The sequence below is a fragment of the Poromitra crassiceps genome (genome assembly GCF_964638095.1).
Source record: "Poromitra crassiceps genome assembly, chromosome: 3".
In the NCBI taxonomy this organism is placed as follows: domain Eukaryota; kingdom Metazoa; phylum Chordata; class Actinopteri; order Beryciformes; family Melamphaidae; genus Poromitra; species Poromitra crassiceps.
The window spans coordinates 67,187,559-67,206,132 of record NC_139625.1 but is presented as its reverse complement, the minus strand read 5'-3'; the positions used below and the strand labels follow the sequence as shown (position 1 = coordinate 67,206,132).

The following is an 18,574-nucleotide window of genomic DNA, read 5'->3' as shown; positions in this document are numbered from 1 at the left end:
AGAAAGAAACCCCCCCCCCCCCCCCCATGAATTTTCATGTCGTACATATTTTTTTGGTAATTTACTTCTCTTCACATGTGTAATCTGTTGTAAAGAAAAAAACATCGCATGGATGCAACTGGGACGTATCCTCAGTGATGTACCCTGGGGTCATAGGATGTTTCGGGTCTCGCAACATCATACACCCTCTCCCAGGTGACCCAGCCGGGGCTGGCCAAGCCCCAACTTACGTCCCAGCAGCTACCCACGGTCAGCCCTCTAGGAAGGGTCAAAGGTGGTCACGTGGTCAGGGCCACTCAATCCGCTGCTCCGGAACTACTCTGCTGGGACCGGGGGGGGGGGGGCTCTGGTACGTAGAGGGACCGGGCTCTGTGGGTTGCCACCCGGCCGGGCTCCTCCCTCGTCTCACCAGGTCTAGGACCTGTGCGCTGCACCAGACTCCCCCGCTCCAAACATCTCATTCCGAGGTGATGGTATCTTGGTGGATACCATGCAGTACCAGTACTTGGTGGCACTGCAGACTCCACTTGCGGCTTGAATGGCCCTCCTAAAAGGCCTCTCGTGGATTGTTGGGCTTCTTCCTCACGGAAGACGCAGGCTGGGGCGCTAACCCATACTGCTCCCGGGTGCCGTCCCTGTTCCGGCTGTCAACTGACTCTCCAGTAGTCACTAGTCTTTCCTGGTTGTCACATAGTCTATTCCTATGAGTCATTGGCTAAGCCAGGCTAACTAATAAAGAAAAAAACATTGCATGGATGCAACTGGGACGTATCCTCAGTGATGTACCCTGGGGTCATAGGATGTTTCGGGTCTCGCAACATCATACACCCTCGCCCAGGTGACCCAGCCGGGGCTGGCCAAGCCCCAACTTACGTCCTAGTAGCTACCCACGGTCAGCCCTCTAGGAAGGGTCGACGTTGTAATTCATATATTTTAATTAATTTAATTTTCCTTTTTATATTTCTGCTCAATATCTTGTAATGTCAGTTGTGTCATGTTTAATACCTGCACTATTTTATATCTTGTATTTGCTGCTGCTACAACTCATATTCCCAGAGGAGTTAATTAAGTATAAGATAGTAGCTTGTAGTGGTGTCTTTCCACAGAAGGTGCCTTGTAGTGATGCGCGGGTCACCCAGAACCCGCCGGGTCCCGCGGGCTGGCCCGCCCCGCAGGCGGTCTGGGTTGGCAAATTATGAAAATATTGCGGGTGCGGGCGGGGCAGGCTCAGAACGTGACAAAGCAACATTATTAAATAATTTAGAGCAGTGAAACACGCAGAGTAATTAACCTTAAGACGTGAACTCACACACATAGGCCTACACACAATCAGACAGACTCCTGCTGCACTCTCTATAGCCTACATTGAGTAAAGAAACGCTTCAATGAGGTAGCCTATGTGCTCTCAAAACAAACATTTTGGAAGTATTATTCGCTGTAATTATTATTTGAAGTGTCCATAAAAAAATGCCATCGCATATTTTCTGTTGTGGACTCGACTGCGATCTATTTGTCAACTTTACTGCAATCTGAGTAGGCTACGTGACCAATTGAGAGCGCATGAGGTAATTAAAAGAAATCAGACAGCGAGTCTGAAGCCATATCTGCAAGCGTCTGTGCACCTGCTGCACTACTACGTTTAGTACTACTGCAACGTGACCAATTGAGAGCGCATGAGGTAATTAAAGGAAATGGGGAAGAATAAGAACTGTTTCTATAGCCTACCTCTCTACCTGCTACCTCCATTTGAAGACCTTGGCTTAATTGAAGAAAGACCGACATGAAAGCAGCCGCGCAACTCATCCAGAGCAGTACAACTGTTGTTGCGCACGGCAGCATGTGAGTGTGTGTGTGTGAGAGAGAGAGGGGGAGAGAGACAGAGTTATTAGCTACTCTGCACACATTGGAGAGCTCTGCTGCGCTCCTCCGGAGTCCGGAGACATATTACATTAAATTGGTGTTGCGGGCTGCTGGGTTCAGAATTTTCAGATATTTTAACGGGCTGGGCGGGGCGGGCTGGCTCCAATGACGGGTTGGGTTGGGGCGGGCCTTAAAAAACCCTGACCCGCGCATCACTAGTGCCTTGATACTATCCCCCTTAAGGGTATTTTATGCTCTCTTTTTCTCTCTCTCTCTCTCTCTCTCATGCTGCAGTGCTTTTAAAGAACCACATTTAGGTATATATGCAAATGAAGGCGGATGATGTCATACAATGGAAGGACAAACTTCTGAGTTCTTCTATATGTCATCAAGTGTCTCCTCCTGTCATGCAGACGGTGGGCGCCGGCCCTCAGAGCCGTTCTGCAGGGTGATCTTCGAGAACGAGCAGCAGGAGCCGGCCACGCCCAACAAGCCCGGGCCGGGCGCGGGCGGGCGGCGGCGCAGCCTGGTGAGCTCAGAGCCGCAGCACGTCACCCTCATCGTTTTCGGCATCGGCATGGTGAACCGCACCCACCTGGAGGCCGACATTGGCGGGCTCACCATGGAGGCAGAGCTCAAGAAGATCCATGGCAGCTTCACCCTGAAGGAGAAGATGAAAGGTGAGGCCGAGCTCCATGTGGGGGTCCTACTGGACGAGACATTTTCAAAATCCAGATTTTATCCCCCTCACTTTTTCACTGCAAAAATCGTGGACGTTTGCCCTGTGCCGACATTACTGTATTTCAGAGGCTGTAGCAGGCTAATTTTTAAACATAGAGTTAAGAGAATAGTATCATATGAAACTAGAAGACCTAAGGCATCCATTGGTACCAACAATGTCATGCTAGCTTGTCTGCAAGGGGGGTAAATAATGCTGCAAATTTTGGCTAAATTTTGGCGAGGGAAAAACGGGCATGGCCATTTTAAAAGGGGGCCCTTGACCTCTCACCTCAAGATATCTGAATAAGAATAGGTTCTATGGGTACCCACGATGTTCCTCTTTACAGACAGCCCCACTTTATGCTAATCTCATGCAAAAACAAATGCATGAAAAATACAGAAAATGCAGTTTTACTATGCAGTATACATGTCATGTGTTATTTTTGCCTATTCGATTTGAATATTTCTGCATATGGGTGCCCTAAACAGTCTTGGAATTGCATAAATTGGGTGTGACTGTAAAGCTGAGACTCTCAGGTGGATTCAAGGATCCCAATTGTATTCATGTGTGATGATGATGTTAGTCCCTATAGTAGTAATTTAATTGTACTGAGACCATTTTTCAAAATTGGACCTCACTGTATAAAATAAGCAATTTGTGACCTCTAGGCATTTATGGCTTTCCTAGGTATATTGACAATAAGGGGGTTTCTGAGCAATTTCAGAACAGAATTGGTAAAAAAAAAAAAAAAAAGTTTATAGTTTACCAACTAGCGATGGTACATGTATATGGCATATAGCATATATATAATCGTATCGTGATACTAACCTCATGATACGATTCTACACACAATATGGGCTTTGCTATACGATACAACCACGATACGATATGATAAAAGTCATTACAAAGTGCAAATTAAATAATATTATCTGGATGGAGAGCTTGTGAAATTGTCATGGGCAAGCGTCTCATTTGTGATTACTACAACAGAATAACATGGAGGTAATATTGCGGTTTTTCTTTTTTCTGCCCCAAGATGGATTTTGTCACATTTTTGTATCATGATATATTTTGAATTTCCATACATTGTCCTATTCCTATTACTAACCTATGAGCCAGAAAGTACAATTTTTGGATGCCGCTTTCAACACAGGTGTTTGTATTCCGTTTGAACTCATCTTTGTTTGTTTGTTGTTGTTTGATTAATTGTGTCCATAGATATCCTGCACCAGAAAATGACGGAGACCTGTGCATCGGCTCATATTGGAGGGGTAAACATTGTTCTGCTGGAGGGAATTACGCCTGACATCCAGTACGTACTCAGACTCCGCTCCCTTTCAATTCAACCAATTAAGAAAATTCATTTTCAAAATAACAAAAGAAGGCCCTGTGATTATTATGTGAATTGCAGTTTATTGACATTTTGAATTGAGTGAATTGTCCCTAACCCTGAGGTTTCTCTGTGCTAGGGATGGGAATTTCATGCATTTCCCTTAACCGTTAGTTGTGCACCTTCACAATCAGTTAATCGGTTAATTGTTAATGTTGTTTCTCTCCCCCAACCCCCCGGAAAAAAAATCACGTCTCGTCTTTCTCTCAGTTCAAGTTCTATTTAACCTCACGGTCACACAATAGCTGCATATTATTTATGTGACATTCATGGCATGAATCACAAACGAAAATAATAATAAAACTATAATTAGCCTAAAAACAATAAGGCTCACCTCCTTTGAACAGCCGCCTGTCCTTAATAGTCATTTCAACAAAGGGGGATGTGATAGCCTGGTTCAATGAACTTCATGAAATCCCTCGCCGTCCACCACGCTTAATGGCAGCATCTCCTCTTCCACCATAAAGCAAGGCTTCTGTGTTATTGTCTCTGCATGCACGATGCCTGCTCCAATCACCTAGTATTAATATTTAGCTATAACTTTTATGAGTGACAGCGTCCACAATCAGCATCCAGCGATAACGGAACGTAACGTGACGTTCAGCGATGCTCGTCGGGGAATCATAAATTGCCCTTGGAGTTGAATTTTGAGAACGGCGTCGCAGTATTACACATTTACTTTTAGAGTCTAATGCTTCTATGCTGTTGCTAGCGTGAGCTTGCGGCTAATTTTAGCATCTGTTTTGTTTTTATGTTGTTTGCTCAATTCACTTCCTACTTCCTCATGCATGTGTGACGACCTTCTCACGTGACCACTCCTTCTGTTGCGCTAGCTGAGTGAGGTACGCCCTCTGCTGGACTGGTATAATTAACACACTGTGAGCTATGAAGACTGATGACACAAAGTAATGTTGTCGGTCAAAACAGTTAATTAATTTTAATCGGTTACGTTCTTAATGGCAGTTAACCGACTATCGGTTAATCATTAAGGCCTAAACATGGTCGTCCGTCAGAGCCTCGCCCCGCCCTCCCCGTATGACGGCGGGTGGAGCGTCGTCCTATGGGGAGGGGCTGACGGGGGCTGCTCGAAAATGTGACTCAACGGCGACGATACGTGCGTGACGTCAGCTGCATGAGAGTTGTGACTGGCCGTTGCCTTGGCTCATCGTTGTAAAGACGCCTTTCAAAGCATGACGTTAGATTATAACGAACTAGTTGTGTGGCTTAGCCATCCCAAATGTTGAGGGTCGTTTTTTAGAATTTAATACATAGAATTGGGAACGTTACATTCAATTTCATTCAGACTGCCTGGCACACAATCTCCGCCATTTTCACACGGAGCTTCCACAGGAGGAGGGAGGGTGGGAGGAGGGAGGGCGTAGTGGCGTCCGAGCATGTAGGGCTAGCTGGCGCCGCCAGACGGCGAGACGGCTCCAATTCGAGGCTGACCGATGACCATGTTTAGGCCTTTAACACCCCTACTCTGTGCATATCGTCGCTGTCTGGGCGAAAACTCGGATCTCCAAAACAGCAACTTTTCAGGAAGTAAAAAAAAAAAAGTGTGCTCTTAAAAAACTGAACACCACATCGTCAAAGTTGGCACGTCTTCATTATAGTCACTTTCCCGCTGGATGTGTCATTATATTATTAATATCTTACCTGAATAAGCTCAACTGATGCTACAGGTTTATCAGTCCGAGTTTGAGGCACTTTCTCCCCGGCTGAGCAGCCACAACAAGCCGCAACTCTTATGGAGCACACGGACACGTGCCGTTGCTGCTCCAGGGGCGGGGCTGCGGAGCAGCAGCAGCGGAGCTCCCAGGCCGAGAGAGGGGCTCTGTCATGGGGATGAGAAGCATGCATCTCTGTAATGTATTAACATTATTCTTGTCAGAAACCACTTTGATTTGCATAGTTTAAATCAGTTTGCAGGCTAGGGGTAACATGAAAACATTTTATTGATCTATTTACGTCAGAGGAAGCCAGGATTAAACAAAACGATATCAGAAATACACAGCCCCTCTGCCCGTGTGTCTTTTCCTGGTATAGATTCCTGCCTGGGGGGGGGGTTCAGACGGAGGTAGGGGAGGAGCTTTGAGGTTCGAGGGACAGATTGAGGGCGAATGGTGTTACGAGAATTACCGTAAATTCCGGACTATAAGCCGCACCGGTGTATAAGCCGCACCTTCAAAGTTGACTATTTTTTTCTTATATAAGCCGCACCGGACTATAAGCCGCGGGTGTTTTAATGTTTTTTTTTTTTTTTTTTTTTTGTTTTAATGTTTAATTACCATATGTAAGGGTTCATGCACAGAGGGGATTGTAGAGGAAGCTCCCATTTATTAACATTTCAACAAAACAACATAACACAACACCACCTGTGTTGTTTTTTACAGTGCACACAGTGTCATACAGTGTGGTGAAAAGAGGGCAAGAGAGGAAATTAAAACTTATTATAGTTATATAGGATTTATAGTTAGAAAGAGTGCTAAAAAAGAGAGATTTTTTTTTTTTTTTTTTTTTTTTTTTTTTTTGAAAAAATCCATAGATAAGCCGCACCGTTATATAAGCCGCAGGGGGCAAAAAAGGCCAAAAAACAGGAAAAAAGGTGCGGCTTATAGTCCGGAATTTACGGTACTCACAAGATCATTTTAATGCTTTTCCATTGCTTAAATTTGGTAAAACCCACACAGAGACGTGAAGGGTGACCAGTGGCATTGATTCATGACAAAAAATAAAAATGGAGATTCGAGGTCCAGCGACCATACATACAATAATGTTTATATCTCTTTCAAATTAGTTTACATGTATTAATAAATTAGTAACTGCCTTAATGTAGGATTACTGCAATCGCTGCAGTGTCTTCAGTTCTGCATTTTACTAATGAATCATTAATTATTTCTAATGCTCAGATTTCATATCCCTGTGCTTTGTACCGGCCACGATAAAGAACATCTTATTTTAACATGAGCATGGACATATAGAACTTGCACTGCTTTCAAGTTTCCACAACTCTTAGGTGTAATTACAACTTCAGCACTCTAGAATGTCCTTTAGGCGTTTAATAGGTACAGCAGCAAACAACGTACGCCTTTCAGCAGGGAGCCTTCATCAGCGTTGTGCTGAGTCAGGCGGAAATGCCGTATAAATACAATCAAACTGGAACTACACAGATAAGGACATCAAGATAGTTACAAAATACAAAAAATTTACGTAGCAAATACTTCTAGTAAAGAGTTAACAAATAGAAATAATGAATAAGGCAGTGTCGGATATGTTCCCCTACAATAGCCCTTCACAAGGAACAGGCAGAAACATAAATATACAAACCGGGGGTCAAGTGGACACAATGCAAGTAGAAAAAATAGAAAATTATGAAATAAAGTTAAAAAGTACCTAGAAGAAACATCCAAGCAACAACTCCTCGTTAAGGCCTTTAGGGTGTTCAGTCTGCAGTGTGTGGATCCAAAAGGCTTCTCTCTGTAGCAGAGCTCTGTCCCTATCACCTCCTCTTTTCAAAGGTGCTACAACTTCAATTCCCTGAAACCTGAGTGAACACACATCATGGCCAGCAGAATTAAAATGTCTCGCAACTGAAGACTTTTCGTCTTCGTTCCTAATAGTGCTCTTGTGTTCTGACATGCATATTTTTAGCTCTCTTGTGGTTTTACCCACATAACACAGTCCACAAGGACACTTCAAAAGATATACAACAAACCTTGTCTTGCATGAAATTCTACTATTTACCTAATGGCAATTTTCCTTGTTCCAATTGTGTTCAGTGTAATCAGAGGGGGGTCCTTTTTACACCCACACTCTGGTAAAAAGTTTTCTGTCAATAGTAGAATTTCATGCAAGACCAGGTTTGTTGTATATCTTAGTAAATGATATCAAAGAAGAAAACGTGTGCTTTAATCTCGAGTGTACAGGTATCTCTGAAACCCCTGAATTTAAAGAGTAGAGTGCACTAGAGTGCACTGTTTTTCTTGAGCACTGGCACCCAATAAGAGAGCCAATTACTCTCCTTTCCAGCCAGCTGCTTTTTTCACAGCAATATTTGTTTTTAATGCAAGCAATTTCCCTGAACACAACTGCCTTAATGACGTTACAAGCCTTGTTCCGAGACAGAGCCATTCATCTCTGCGCTTTGTTCCCCTTGATTTTAGCCTGACAAGAAAAGAGCCTTTGTGTCTCATTGGATCGAACAGATCCTCCCGTCATGAAAATAAGTTAAACTTAAAATTCTCCTGTATGATGTTTTGTAATGTGTGTGTTAGGGATGTCGAAAATCATAATTTCTCTTGACCGACAACCGACCCTCATTAGCCGACAATTGTCGGTTAACCGAGAAGATTAAAATGCGCTATTTTACTGTCTGTGCCCCATTAAACCATTACCACAACAAATGCTTGATTTTTTTTTCATTAGAAAGTGTTTATTTTTTACATCTACACGCAGAAAAAAACACATTAACAAAACGAGAAGACAAGTTGAATCCTCCAGCCATCTAAACAAAAACATTCCTCCGATAGGCTATACTGCTTAGAGCTGCACGCTTTGCATATTAAGGACACGTCAATTGACACGCAGCCGCCCCGTGAAGAACTGTTTGAGCGGACGACAGTCCAGGCTGCAGGCGAGGGTGCACTGACAAAGTGCGCATCACTACAGTATCTTCTCTTTTAGCAATAGTCTCACTAATCCCACAGTGGTTTACCTGCTTTTGAGATCTGCAAAAAATAGTTTGCTTCTGTCTCACCCGTTCTCCCTCTCTCTTCACACACGCGACGAGGGCTGTGCTCTCTGTGTCTTGCAGGGCTCCACAACATTATAAAGACGAGTCCGCACTCCGCACGCAGTCTCTTGTTGTGAAACAATTTCTCCGAACTGCCATGTGTTGGACAGTAAAGACTAACGTTAATTGATACTTTTCAATCGTCAATTCGACCGCTTCATGTCTGCATTTTTGTAACACGGTAAAAACTACTGTTTTTATCATTGAGTGCGAGCGTATGCATGCGTGTGCATGATGAACATGCACTACAGAGAGGGAGGGAGAGAGTTAGACCGAATGAGACAGTGAAGAAAAAGTAATGACAGCACACACGGAGTTAACAAAACTATAGAACATGTATGAGCGGATTGTTTCGCTGGGTGTGTGTTAATCATTCTGAAATGGTCACCGAGCACATCTGAGCTGTGTGCTCAGACAGGAGCAGCAGAGGGGCAGGGCAGTCAGTGCACTCACTTCACTGTGACTGCAGCAGGTGTTCAGCTGTGTGTGTGCTTCGCTGCGGAATGCGTTTGATCAGACATCAGGTAGATAAAATCAACATTAACCATGTGTTTATTTCCAAATCTAGCTTGATTAACACTTGCCCCATCGTTTAATATACTTATGTTACATTGCTGACCACGAAGGAGGGGGGGGGGGGGTCGCCACATTGGCAACACTGTTATATGCAAATTAACATGGAAATTGACCGTTTAACCGACATGCTTAACCGACCAAAGACGTTCTCGGCGGTTAACCGTCGACATCCCTAGTGTGTGTGCTGTACAGTAGGCTGACACTTCTTAGTTGTCATTGATGTTTAAAATTGCTTACCACACGGATAGAGCTACAACGATTAGTCGATTAATCGTTTAGACAAATCTTTAAGAAAAAAGTACAAACATTATCTCGTTCAAGCTTCTTAAATGTGAATCTTTTCTGGTCCCGGTGGGCTGGTGGGCCGCTTGACCTTTTTTTGTTTTTGTTGGTTGAGACAGTGAACCCCAGCGGCCCACTTTAGGAATGCACCCTCCCCACAGATTTACTCCTGTGGAAATAGTGTAAAAGCTAGTGTAGAAGTGACTAAGCTAATAACCATAACAGCACATAATTTATAATTGACCAAAATCTCTAAATAAATATACAGTATTTACCCTAATGAGAAAAGGAGCAAATATTGATGGTTATAACCATTGATAGTATAATAGATCTGGATAAAGCAAGCTGATTGGGATTTGATAGCAGAAATTGAGGCTTGAATCTCCTGCTTCCTGTTCATCGTTGATTGGTTGAATCGATTCATTCTACACGGAGGTACGGAGAGAGGGGGCGGCTGCCAGGGGAGTTTCCGAATTTGCCCTGTCTCTCTTATCGCTGTAATGCATTATGGGTAGTCTGCTACTTTGGCTAATGCTAGCGGCTAACGTTACTTATACTTTACATTGTAGTAAAACGCCACTGAATGACCAAATTGATTGAACTTTTAACCATTTTGAGTAACACTGTTTCCATACGTACCCCCAGCGTTGGTTAGTTGTTTATATTTATAACGTTTATAACGTACTCTGGTTTCTGGGCTGAATCCAATGGTCTGAATACAGAGATGGCTTAAGGCTTTATCTAACGGTATAGATAACGTTAAATGGTCCGCCATGTTATGAATGTTAGATGTATGGTATCTATATAGTTACGTGTGTCTACTAACATTATTAAAATATCATAAAGTAACGCTATTTTCTTGCTATCTGATGCCTTGCGGCACATTGCTGCCTGTACCGGTCGGAAGTATTACTGTTCTTATTATCCGTTGTTTGTCGTAAATTTTCCTCGAAATGGGGCTATAATTTCGAAAACGAAGCATGTGAGAGCATGAAAAAGACTTGAAATTGTTTTTTCAGACCATAAACTAATTTGGAAAGTGTTTATTTAAGACATAGACCGAGAGAGAAGTTGGCTCGTTTCCCATAGAGTTGAATGCATGTTCCTGGGGAGTGCTACACAAACTGCGCCCCCCACTGGCCATTTGAAAGAATGCAATTTCCGCATAGGCTTCAAAAAGAGGGAGGCTGAATTGGGCACTGGTTAGAACTGAATAATGACATCACAACACTCTAATGTTAGTTTAAAATGAGATATTCCTCTAAATCTGGCTTCAAATGACCAACATTTTAGAAAAACAGCTAAAAGATTTCGGCTGCAACCTAAGGTCGCCGTCAAAATTTGTCGGCGGAGACCTTTGGTCGGCTGGTCTGGGTAGAAAAGTCCAGGGCCGTTTTTCAGTCCCAGTCCGACCCTGGTCTATGACAGTAAACTAGGGGTGTCACGATACACTAATTTCACGATACGATACACGATATTGGGTTCACGATAACGATACGATACGATATTTTAACAATATTTTTTTTAACAAAAGTAAATAATTTTTATGTATTTATTTATCATTTATTTAACCATGTGAGTCCCATTGAAATCGAAACCTCTTTTCAAGGGAGCCCTGGGAAAATACTGGAAAAATAGTCTTTCATTTGAAATAAAATGAAAATACAAAACAAATGCTGTTTTTGGAAATTGTTATTATAATAACTAGAAAACAACATGGAAGATAATGCTTCTCTTGCAATAGAATGTGTCACACTGTCACAAACTAAATGTTTGTTTCATGGTGAAAGAAAAATAAAGTATACAATCTATTTCTTAAATAACTCATGCTCAATGGTCCCTAAACTTATGTAATCTTATGTACCCCTTGAGCTGTTTTGCCATGCCAGTAGTAGTCTACCCCCTCACTCATGCGTGTTGATTCTGCTCAATTTGTTCTATTATTATTCAGGAGCAATTTTTTTTTTTTTTTTTTAACGATATCATTTTTTTCTGACGATACGCATATCGTGACACCCCTACAGTAAACTGATTATCTTTGGGTTGTTGACTGTTGGTCAAGGCAAAATAAGACATTTGAGGATGTCATCTTGGCCTTTGGGGAAAAGTGATTGACATCTTTCACCATTTGGTGACATTTTAAATGAGTATAATTCACAGATTAATGGCTAATGAAAGGCATGGATAGTTCAGGTGCATTCTACACTGGGATATAAAGGCATGGATAGTTCAGGTGCAGCCCTACACTGGGATATAAAGGCATGGATAGTTCATGTGCAGTCCTCCACTGGGATATAAAGGCAGGGATAGTTCAGGTGCAGTCCTACACTGGAATATAAAGGCAGGGATAGTTCAGGTGCAGTCCTACACTGGGATATAAAGGCATGGATAGTTCAGGTGCAGCCCTACACTGGGATATAAAGGCATTATAGTATTTGGCCATTGGTAATATTGTTATTATTGCTACTAGTTACTGGGAATACACATCTCTCAGGCTGCACTGTGTGAAGTTAATTGGTGCTATCCTCTACATCTCTCGAGCCACAGACAGGAGCAGCTGCGTGCATGCTCTCTCCCCCTTTCTCGCTTTCTCTCTCGGTCTCTCTCTCTCCCGTTCTCCGTCAGTCTCTCTGGTCTGATCGCCGTCCCTCTCTCTTTCTCACTGCCTGTCTGTCTGTCTGTCCCACTCGCTTTCTCTGCCTCTCTCTCTCTGTCTCCCCCCCCCGTTCTCCGTCTGTCTCTCACTCTCTCTGCCACGGTGAGAGACGAGACAGACAGGGAGAGCTGACGCGCTCTCTCTCACCCAAAATGCAGAACATCTGTCTCAATTTGAAGCTGAACTTGCCATATACCCATTTTCTTCCTCCTTTTCTGCTTACGGAGCTTTGTTTCTGCTTGCTCTCAACGTTACTGCTTCCTGATTTCTCAAACTACGGGTCGGACCAAGGCAAAGAAAGTGCATGCATTAATCGCGTGTTAAAAAAAATAGTGGCGTTAAAAGGAATTTGCGTTAATGCGTTATTATCGCGTTAACTTTGACAGCCCTAATAAAAATGGTAACTATATATTGATAATGATACGGTATGGCAAACCCCTACCAAAACCTACTGTTCATTGATGTATTCTCTGTCAATGATGAATTTCATGTTTGTAATACAAATACAGTACCTTTATTTAAAAAAAGAAATACTGTGCTCAAAAATTACCATTATTCTGAATGGAATCAAGGTGCCAGAAGGCATGAAAAGACACCAGCTTATTCCTATGTATAAAAGAAGGGAAAAAACATGTGAAGCATGACCCTCATGGCTCCTCATTGTGGAAACCTTCAGCTAATGGTCTCTGAACGGTTTCACCCTCTCTTCTGCTCTTCTTTCTCTCACATCTCCCCGGCTTTCTCTTGCAACTACTTGCATAGACTGGAGGATTTCCCCACTTCTCCCACCAGCACAGCTAAACAAGAGTTTCTGTATGTTACTACTGTCGTTTACAATTACATGCATCGCACATCCAAACCTGCCCCAAATACACATTCATTTGTCTGAGTCACCTGTCATCCATGTGTTCAGTGAACGATTTTCACTTTCCACTTTCATCTATTACAGACCGAACTTAGGGAACCCAACTCTGTTAATTCTTGAGAATCTCTGCATTCTCATCTATGTTGTGCTCCCCTCCTCATGTTTATATCGGCTATTTCAATAATTTTAGTTAATCTCATCTGTGTATAGTAGTAGTGATTGTTATGGCCCTGTACTAGTTTTACATTTAAGTCATCCCGGCATGTAGAGCCATGAAAGGAGCCATTTTCTGCATAAGCATAAGAGAACATACAAGTTGGCTGCCATACTGTCATCACTAGGGATGTAACAATATGAAATTTCATAGTATGGTAGGGTATGGTATCTACCAAAATATCACTGTATACGGTATTTCACTGTATTAACACCCCCCCCCCCCCTTAATTAAACATACTATGGCCTATTGAAAAAACAAACAAACAAAAAAGTATTTTGCTTTGAAGAAAAACATTGCTTTATTGAACTGAAACTGAAACTAATAGGACGTTTACACAAGTACACAAGGGTCCTCCATTATGAACTTATTTGTAGTGGTACAAACATATCGTGGCCACAGTATTACAGGGGAAGCTTACGATACAATAACCGTGGTTGCTTGATATTGCGGTATATCGTTACATCCCTAATCATCACCTACCTGTAACCAGAATACTGAATGCTGTCCTGAATGTGCATGGTCTTTCAGTGTTGTGGTCTCTTGCTAATCGCCACATCCACTCAGTCGTATCGCATTCATGGATATCTCCACGTCACCTGCAGCTGAATCTCTGCCTCATTGCAGGACGGTGGTAAAATGCAACATCCTCAAGTCACAGGCCCTGTACAGCGCCCAGCGTGGGCTGAGGACCAACAACGCTGCCGTCTTCAAGGTGGGCGCCATCATGATCAACATCCCCCAGCACCCAGCCACGCTGCACAGCATGATGGTCCGCAGCTCGCACCAGCTCTCCAAGCAGATCTCCGACCTCATCCGCCAGCCCTCCAACATGTGCGTTTGCTTTATTTACTTCCCTTCTCGCTAACACTTTATATTAAGGTACACATATTCACCATTACAGTGACTAGTTGCTTATTAGCATGGATATTAGTAGCATATTGGCTGTTTGTTAGTCATTATAAAGCACCTATTAATGCCATATTAATGCACTGTGGCTGCCCACTGCTCCTAGTTCTAGGAAGATTCCTAGTAGAGGATGGCTCATACCTATAACTAAGAGTTTTCCCTCAGTAACCTCCTAATTACTGCTTATTGATGGTAAGTAAACGTTACTCAGTATGGGCCTTATAAGGTGGTACCACTAAAGTATATTAAGATAGTAATTAATGTACCACCTTAGGGCCTGTGTCCACCTAGCGTATTTTTCCGACGTTAAACGCTGGGAGTGCACTGGGGAATGCTGATCCCAGCGCACAATATACAAGGAAGCAGTCTGCAAGTAACGTTAGTTCAGCTTGATAGCTGACAGCTAGCATGTTTAACAACACAGGTAGGCTACGCTATTAAAAGCAGTAAGCACAACACTCACCAGAAATATTAAGTGTCTAGCCGATCTGCTCCCACAATTGAGCCGTTCTGTCTCTGTTGCGATAGTTTCTCCATATGATTACCGTAGTTACCAGAAAAGGAGCAGCCGACACCAGCGTCTTTCTGAAAGTTAAAATATTTTCAGCTGGAAGCGCTGGGAGCGCTGGGAGCCGGGCGCACAAAAACGCCGAAAAAAGACGCTGGGCGCTGTGCACTTTCTCTAGACGTCCGTGTGCGCTCGCATACGCTCTCCCCCCATTGGAAACAACTGAAAAAAGACGCTAGGTGGACACAGGCCCTTAGTGGTACATGAACAAGTAGGCAGGAAAACTGCTCTCTGTCTCTGATACATCTTTCCTATGTGTTATTCAGTTTGCAAACAGCATGCCTCGTAGGTTTTGGAATTAGTGCGGCAGGTCTTGGTATGGTATTTGAAGTTGAATCCAGTCCAACTTATTCATTCCAGGATACATTATAACAAAGCTACAGTCCTTCATAGACCCATTTTACAGCAGCGGTTTTGAGGTGCTAAAGCAGGAAGCAAAGCAGGTGTAACCAATTCCATTAATGATGGTTCCATAACATTTAGGCGTTCCAGTGGCAGGGCCCTCATTGTTATTGGTTACACCTGCTTTACCACCTCAAAACGGTTGCTGTGACAGCCTATCAAAACTCTACGAATCCAATTATAGGGCTTTAAAGTCAGGAAATCCAGAAAGACATGGAAAGGTGGACAGTACTTACATTAGACTTTAGTTCCAGAATAGAAATCATAAAAATGAATGTGCTACCAAGAATTCTGTACCTGTTTCAATCCCTACCGGTGGAAATTCCCCAACTACAATTTCAGGATTGGGACAAGAAAATCTCTAGGTTTATCTGGGGGGGAATTAAACCAAGAATTAAGTATAAGACACTTCAACTTGCCAAAGACAAAGGAGGACTAGCCTTACCGAACCTTCTAGAATATTATTATGCTGTACAGATCCGGCCTCTGGTTTGTTGGTGTGACACAAAGTGCATCACAAGATGGAAAGAGATTGAATTAGGAAAGGAGGGAGTCAAGTTCAAAACATGATAGCAAATAGAAATTTGTTTAAAGAGATGGAGAAAGAGCTAGACCCAATCACTGTGTTTACTCTGAGAACCTGGTTTATATAGTGGTCAGAAAATACAATCTGTGGAGGAAGGTCAAACTACTGAGCTGGTTGACTCATAATCCCAAATTCAAACCCGGGACCCTTGACATCAGTTTTGTACAATGGGCAAACAAGGGCATTACGGCAATAATCACAATAATGGATAAAAAAGAAATTAAAAGTTTTCGGGACTTGAAGAATTAATTTGACCTGGAGAAGCAAGATTTGTTTAGGTACTTGCAGGTCAGAGACTTCTTCAATAAGGAAATAAAACCAGATCTTCCGGAAGAGATAAGCGGAGTGATTGGGGCTCTGGGTAATGCCTATAAGAATAACACAAGCAGAGTGATATCGGTGCTGTATCAGGGCTTGATGATGAGTAGAGGATCCTCCACGCTGTATGTTAGAGATAGATGGATAAAGGAATGTAAATTAGAAATAACTAGGGCTGTCAATCGATTAAAATATTTAATCGCGATTAATCGCATGATTTCCATAGTTAACTCACGATTAATCGCAAATTAATCGCATTTTTTTTTAAATCTGTTCTAAATCTACCTTAAACCGAGATAGGCTACCTTAAACCTGAGAGCTTTGTGCAAAGATGCACTGTTGTATTAAGATGGGTAGCTATCATTAGTATGGGTAAGTATTTGGCCATTGGTAATATTGTTATTATTGCTACTAGTTACTGGGAATACACATCTCTCAGGCTGCACTGTGTGAAGTTAATTGGTGCTATCCTCTACATCTCTCCAGCCACAGACAGGAGAAGCTGCGTGCATGCTCTCTCCCCCCCTCTCGCGTTCCCGTTCTCCGTCGGTCCCTCTCTCACTGCCTGTCTGTCTGTCTCGCTCGCTTTCTCTGCCTCTCTCTCTCCCTCTCTGTCTCCCCCCCCCCCCCCCCCCGTTCTCCGTCTGTCTCTCACTCTCCCTGCCATGGTGAGACGAGACAGACGGGGATAGCTGACGCGCTCCCTCTCTCTCTCACCCAAAATGCAGGACATCTTTCTCAATTTGAAGCTGAACTTGCCAATATACCCATTTTATTCTTCCTTTTCTGCTCACGGAGCTTTGTTTCTGCTTGATATCAACGTTAATGCTTCCTGATTTCCAAAACTACGGCGCGGACCAAGGCTCAAACATCACAGAACGTGCATGCGTTAATCGCGCGTTAAAAAAATTTGTGGCGTTAATAGGAACGATAGTTAACGCGCGATTAACGCGTTAACGCTGACAGCCCTAGAAATAACTGAAGATGATTGGTATACTATATGTTGTGTACAGCAAACGACCACCAGCTCCAGGATGTGGAGAGAGTTTTGCTGGAAAAATATAATGTAGATCACGCTCATGTTTTCTGGGAATGTAAGAAAATTAGGAAATATTGTGAAGAAATATGGGTGGAATTGAAAGCAATATTGGGATACGAGGTACCTAACACGTGTGAGGTGCTTTATCTAGGTAACTTAACCAACGAAAATGTACAGCGTGAGGATCGGTATTTGGTTAAAGTTTTGCCAGCAGCAGCCAAGAAGGCAATCACAAGGAAATGGTATAAAGCTTCTGGCATACTCTTCGCGCACGCGCTGGAGGAGGGGCTCCGAGGAGGGCGCGCGCACTCTGCGCCGGCCAAAACAGAACATACTCAGTGCGCAGCTCCAGGCTCCAGGCAGTCTGAATGAAATTGAATGTAACGTTCCCAATTCTATGTATTAAATTATAAAAAACGACCCCTCCACATTTGGGAAGGCTTAGCCACACAGCTAGTTTGTTATAATCGAACATCATGCTTTGAAGGCGACTTTAACGACGGTGAGGACTCAATCACAGCAGATATCCGCTGATAGCCTACCACGGAGATCTCACAGGCACAGGCAGCAAAACCGACGCGCTGATAGAAAAATCTCCATGGACGCGCCGCGCTGCGCTCAGGCCTCGCCCCCCGACACGCCCCGTGCGATGTCGTCATAATCGCCATGCGCCCTATGCGCTTGGCTGGGCACGAAGAGTATGCCACAAGCTTAAGGAAGAACCACCCACCCACATTCATTGGACGGAAATAGTAGAGGAGATTTTCGAAATGGAAAGTCTTACACACATCCTGAGAATTCAAAAGACACAATTTGAAATAAAATGGGACAAATGGACAACTTACAAGGAAACCCCTCCTCACAGAGACACCACCCTAACCCCTGAAAGAAGACCTGAAGCAGTATGAACCACAGAATGTAAACACGTAACACTGACACACCCAACGCTTGTTTTTTGTTTGTTTATTGTTTGTTTTGTATGTGACTAAATGTGCATAAATAAATTAAAAAAAAGTAAAAAAAAAAAAAAAAAAAAGTTGCTGTGAAAAGGGCCTATTCACAACCGATGGCCGCCTCACACAGACTGTGTTTGACCCCCATCCCAACCCCCCCCCCCCCCCCCTTAGTCCGCCCCCCAACAGGGAGGACACGCCTACTCCCCAGCCTTCCGACAAGGCGTCCAGCATCAACCAGACACCCGTGGAGGCCAACGAGTTCCCCCAGCTGCCCGAGGGCCTGGAGAAGAAGCCCATCGTTCTCAAGTTCAGCGCCATGATGGACGGCATCACCATCGGCGCCGCCCTGCTGCCCTCGCTGAAGGCAGAGTACAAAATGGGCCGCATGAAGAGCCACGGGATGACAGGTGTGTGTGTGTCATATCATTCAGCCCGTT

General features: G+C 43.5%; 1 protein-coding gene across 1 annotated transcript in view; it reads left to right on the top strand.

Moving 5' to 3' along the window:
- Positions 1–18,574, top strand: part of kiaa1109 (KIAA1109) — a gene marked incomplete at its 5' end in the record, with an annotated part of 191,617 nt that overhangs the window by 88,989 nt on the left and 84,054 nt on the right. The window contains 5 exon segments of the mRNA XM_083634137.1: positions 2,274–2,540; positions 3,800–3,893; positions 13,043–13,093; positions 13,987–14,193; positions 18,309–18,544. Of these exon segments, the coding sequence (XP_083490263.1) occupies positions 2,274–2,540; positions 3,800–3,893; positions 13,043–13,093; positions 13,987–14,193; positions 18,309–18,544 (855 nt within the window).